The sequence below is a fragment of the Acanthisitta chloris genome, unplaced genomic scaffold (genome assembly GCF_000695815.1).
Source record: "Acanthisitta chloris isolate BGI_N310 unplaced genomic scaffold, ASM69581v1 scaffold25860, whole genome shotgun sequence".
Classification (NCBI taxonomy): domain Eukaryota; kingdom Metazoa; phylum Chordata; class Aves; order Passeriformes; family Acanthisittidae; genus Acanthisitta; species Acanthisitta chloris.
The window spans coordinates 45,383-50,339 of record NW_008652733.1 but is presented as its reverse complement, the minus strand read 5'-3'; the positions used below and the strand labels follow the sequence as shown (position 1 = coordinate 50,339).

Below are 4,957 nucleotides of genomic sequence, written 5' to 3'. Positions count from 1 at the left end.
TCAGCAGAGGAGCTGATGAGAGCTGGGCTCTGGGGCTCAGTTCCCTGCTGATCACACACAGATGCTTTCACTCTCAAGGTGCCAATGGAAGCTGTGAATTTGTGACACATTTATAGAATTATGTTTGGATGATGAGGGGAGAGGTTAGTCCAGAGCTCCGTACCCTGTGCTCAAGGGAATGGCTGTGCTGGGGAGATCTGGACTTTTTCCAGAGAGTTCCCATTCCTCTCTTACCTTCAAGGTATTTTTGTTAAGTTTTCTCTGTATTAAAAGGTGTTGGTGATGCCATGTGACAAAACTACTCTGGGAGGTCTCCAGCCATGGAAACAATGGGTACAATTGCCTGTTGGTCTTTTGGACACATGCTGGAAAATTGGCTGCTGATAATGCTCTCTTTTGTTACTTCCTTCTGCTCAGATATTTTTCTTAGCTAACACTTAGGCATATTTCAGAATTCCATAGTACAGATTTAAGTCCATGGATACTTCTGCTTCAAAGAAAGTTCTTCCCCGAGTGCAGACACTGACTCAGTGGCATGAAGGCAGGATGGGATGGGCCTGTGGGATGAGAGGTGTAGGCTTTGGTTAGGTAGCCCCAAAGCTGGAGTGGTTCCAGGGTGGTAGATCCCTTGCCAGTGGCCTAACCCGACTTTTCCTGGTGCTCCCTGTTGATTTCATTGTAGGAAAAATGTATCCAGGTTGTGCCGTGGCTGAGCTCTTTCTGACCTCTGCTCTTCTTCTAGGTGCTCTTCTCCTGCACCTGTAGTGATGCTGTTGATGAGACCCTAAGGAAAAAGGCTGAGAAGTTCAAGGCTCACCTAACAAAGAAGTTTAAATGGGACTTTGAGGCAGAACCTGACGACTGTGCTCCTGTGGTGGTGGAGCTGCCTGAGGGTGTGCAGGTGGACTGAGCCAAGCAAACAGCTTGTAAAATAACGCGTTCCTTCTCTTCTCCAGCCTTGCCAGCTTCCTAAAGCTGTCTCTGCAGCTGGTCATCTTTATGCTGAGGTGGAAATCTCAGGAGGATGCTGAACTTTGCAAGGAGATCAGAGTTACTGGAGGAGTTTGAGAGTTGTGGCTGCTTTGGACACCTTCATAGAATCATTTAAGTTGTGAAAGACCTGTCAAGATCGTTGAGTCCAACCATAATCTACCACTGCCAAGATCATCCTGCACTCAGCTGCCCTCTGGATCCCTGTCCCTTCTCTCCTCTGGGGCTGGAGGTGACACCCTGTTTGAGGAGCACCCATGGGTCACACCTGGAGCGAGGGGTGTAAGCCCACTGATCTTCGCAGGTTTTAGCAGCCCAAACCAGGCTGTGCACTGAAGTTCAGCTCTTCTAGGGCTCCTGTTACAGGTGTGACCACAGCTGTTTCACAGCTCTGTCAGATGTTCATGCTGCTCACTGTGATTCCTCTCTTGTGGAGGAGGACTCAAAGCCACAGCAAAATTCCTCTCATTTCATAACCCTAATAACTGAGGAATCTTACTCCTCCCATTCTGTTAAAACCCTTGGTATTTACTGCTGACACTCTGTTTAGCCTGATGTAAAAGGAAGTGAACAGTTTGGTGACAAGAAATTGAGTTACTGGACTATAGTCACCCAGGCCTTGAAGAACAGAGCCAGCATGAGATAAAGGGTCAGACTTCCACAGGAACTGGATCCTCTGTTGTGTTGTATTTGGAAATCTTACATATTTTCCCTGGTAACAGTCTCTTCTTTCTCCCCAGTTCCCAGGGCCAGGCTGTAAGGAGCTTGTGGTGCTCCTTTAGAGCTGCACAGGAACTCAGTTTTACCACTCAGATGTTACTTCCTGGGCTGTCAGATCCCCTCAGGAACTTGTCAGTGCATGCTGAACAGGATAACTCTCTTTGTTAGTCTTTTGTAGTTCAAAATAAATCTCATAAGAGCTTTGCTACAGAAAACATCTGTGTGAATGGGGTTTAGTTACTTAACAAAGTTCATGGTGCAGTGACACTGCCCTCCCTGTCTCATGGGGGTGTCCAGTGTCCCTGCAAGTGGTCTGTGACATGCCAGCACAGCTCACACAGCGTGGCAGAAAGCTCAGCATGTTCTGGGAAGAAGGTGTGTGATGAGGTGTTTCCAAATCATTGGGAGCTTCCCATGGGAATGGGCTGTTGGAAGCCCTTGTCTGCTGCTGGAGGCCTTTTTCTCCTTCCCTCAGGGGCTCTGCATTCCATCCCTGTGGCCTCTGGGACTGTGTTTGGAATGGACTGGATTGACCACAGACCCCATGGGGGGATTACTCCAATTTGGCAAGTATTTTGTTCTTAAATCTTCCTTTCCCCCCTTTCTTGTCCCAAACAAGGTCCCTGACCAGACCAATAAGGTGGAGACTGGGAGAATGAAACCCTTGAACCCACTGTAGAAGAGGATCAGGTTCGAGACCATCTCAGGAACTTGAATGTGTAGAAGTCCATAGGTCCTGATGAGATTGGTCCTGAAGGAACTGGTGGATGTAGTTGCTAAGCCACTATCTATAATTTTTGAGAACTCGTGGCAGTCAGGTGAAGTCCCTGATGACTGGAAAAAGGGAAACATAACCCCCATTTTCAAAAAAGGGAAAGCAGAAGAACCAGGGAACTGCTGTCCAGTCACCTGAGCAGGGACACCTCCTCACTAGATGACGTTGCTCAAGGCCTCATCCAGCCTGGTCTTGAACACCCCCAGGGTCAGGGCAGCTACCATGTCCCTGGGCAACCTGTTCCAATGGAAAATATAACCCAAATTTTCAAAAAAGGAAAAGCAGAAGAACCAGGGAACTATAGACCACTCAGTCTTACCTCTGTCCCTGGCAAGATCATGGAGCAGATTCTCCTGGAAGCTATGCTTAGGCACATGAAAAGCAAAGAGGTGATTGGCAATAGCCAACATGGCTTTCCCAGGGGCAAGTCATGCCTGACGAGTTTGGTGGCCTTCTATGTTGTGGCCACAGCCTTTGTGCACAGGGGCAGAGCCACTGATATCATCTACCTGGACATATGCAAAGGGTTTGACACTGTCCCACACTACATCCTTGTCACTAAATCAGAGAGCCATGGATTTGACGGGTGGAGCACTGGGTGGATAAGGAACTAGCTGGACGGTCGCACACAGAGAGTTGTGGTCAGGGGGTTGGTGTCCACGTGGAGCCCAGTGAGGAGTGGTGTCCCTCAGGGGTCAGTACTGGGGCCGATACTGTTCAGCATCTTTGTGGACGACATGGACAGTGAGATCAGAGCTCCCTCAGCAAGTTGCCTGACATCACCAAGCTGTGTGGGGCAGTCACAGCTGGAGGGAAGGGCTATGCCATCCAGAGGGACCTGGACAGGCCTGAGAGGTGGAACAATGCAAACCTCATGGAGTTCAATCAAATGAAGTGCAAGGTCCTACATTTGGGTCGTGGCAATCCCAGGCACAGCTACAGGTTGGGTGGGGAAGGAATTGAGACCAGCAGTGAGGAGAAAGACTTGGGAGTGACAGTGGATGAGAAACAATGAGCTGCAGTGTGAGCTCAGCCCAGACAGGCAACCAAATCCTAGGCTGCATCCAAAGGAGTGTGGGCAGTAGGTCAAGAGGTGATTCTTCCCCTCTATTCTGCTCCTGTGAGACCCACCTGGAATACGGCACACAGTTCTGGTGCCCTCCACATCAGAAGGACATGGAACTGTTGGAGCAAGTCCAGGAGAGTTGAGGCTGTTCAGCCTGGAGAAGTAAAGACTGCATGGAGACCTCATAGCAACTTTTCAATATCTGAAGGGCCTATAAGGAGCCAGAGAGAGAGTCTTTGTTAGGATCTGCATTGATAGGACAAGGGGTAACAGGTTCAAATTGAAGGAGGGGAAGTTTAGATTAGATATTAGAAAAATTTTTTTTCCTGTGAGAGTGATGAGACACTGGCACAGGTTGCCCAGAGAAGTGGTGGCTGGCCCAGCCCTGGCAGTGTTCAAGGCCAGGCTGGACAAAGCCTTGAGCAACCTGATCTAGTGGGGACGTGTCCCTGCCCAGGGCAGGGGGTTGGCATTATATGATCTGTAAGGTCCATTCCAACTCCTATAATTCTGTGATGATTCTATGATTCTTGAGATCATCTTGAGATCTCTTCTACAGCAGTGTGACTGCCCTCACTGCCTCCCTGCTCTGTGTTTGGATCCACAGGCAGTTCTGTCTTTCCAGCTGGACAGATGATTGGTGAGTTACAGTTTGATCAACAAGCCCTTCTCAGTTTGTCTCTTTGCACCCCCCGGTGTCTGGTTCTGGTGCCTGGGCACAGAACACTGATCCCTGATGTCAGTAGTGAAGGGAGCAGGGAACTACACTTTTAGCAACTGAGAAAAGAGAACGTAATTGCACTTCCATTTTGCTTTTTTTTTTCCTTTTTGCAAGCTTGCAGTAGGGACAGCTGATCACAGAATCCCAGACTGGTTTGGGTTGGAAGGGACCTTAAAGCTCATCTAGTTCCACCCCTGTCATGGGCAGGGACACCTTCCACTAGCCCAGGTTGCTCCAAACCCCATCCAACCCGGCCTGGAACACTCCCAGGGACAGGTTCTCTGGGCAGCCTGTGCCAGTGCCTCAGCATCCTCACAGGGAAGAATTTCTTCCCAATATCCCATGTATCCCTGCCCTCTGGCAGTTTAAAACCATTCCCACTTGTCTTGACATTATCTGCTCATATAAAACATCCTTGTACCTCCTTTTTCAAAGCCCCCTTGTATCTCTTATTAGCTCTCAATTTCATCTCTCATTAGACCACAAAGCAGGAGGGGAAGAGCCAGGCCACAGGGACACCTGTTAGGCAGGAAACAGAGGCAGTGACCCTCAGCTAAATACAGGCTGAGGTGTTCAGAATCCAACTTCTATTACATGACTCCGTTGCAGACTTTGAGGGAAAAGGGACATGGACACATTGGAAGCAACTTGCTGAATGTTTGCAAAGGGGTTATAAATTTGGGAG

At 49.0% G+C, this 4,957-nt stretch overlaps 1 protein-coding gene across 1 annotated transcript in view; it reads left to right on the top strand.

Moving 5' to 3' along the window:
- The window catches only part of AAR2 (AAR2 splicing factor homolog (S. cerevisiae)), a gene marked incomplete at its 5' end in the record, with an annotated part of 4,517 nt that extends 3,607 nt beyond the window's left edge, over positions 1-910 (top strand). The window contains one exon of the mRNA XM_009078331.1: positions 743-910. Within this exon, the coding sequence (XP_009076579.1) occupies positions 743-910 (168 nt within the window). The remainder of the gene's footprint in view (positions 1-742) is intronic.
- Positions 911-4,957: the final 4,047 nt, after the last annotated feature.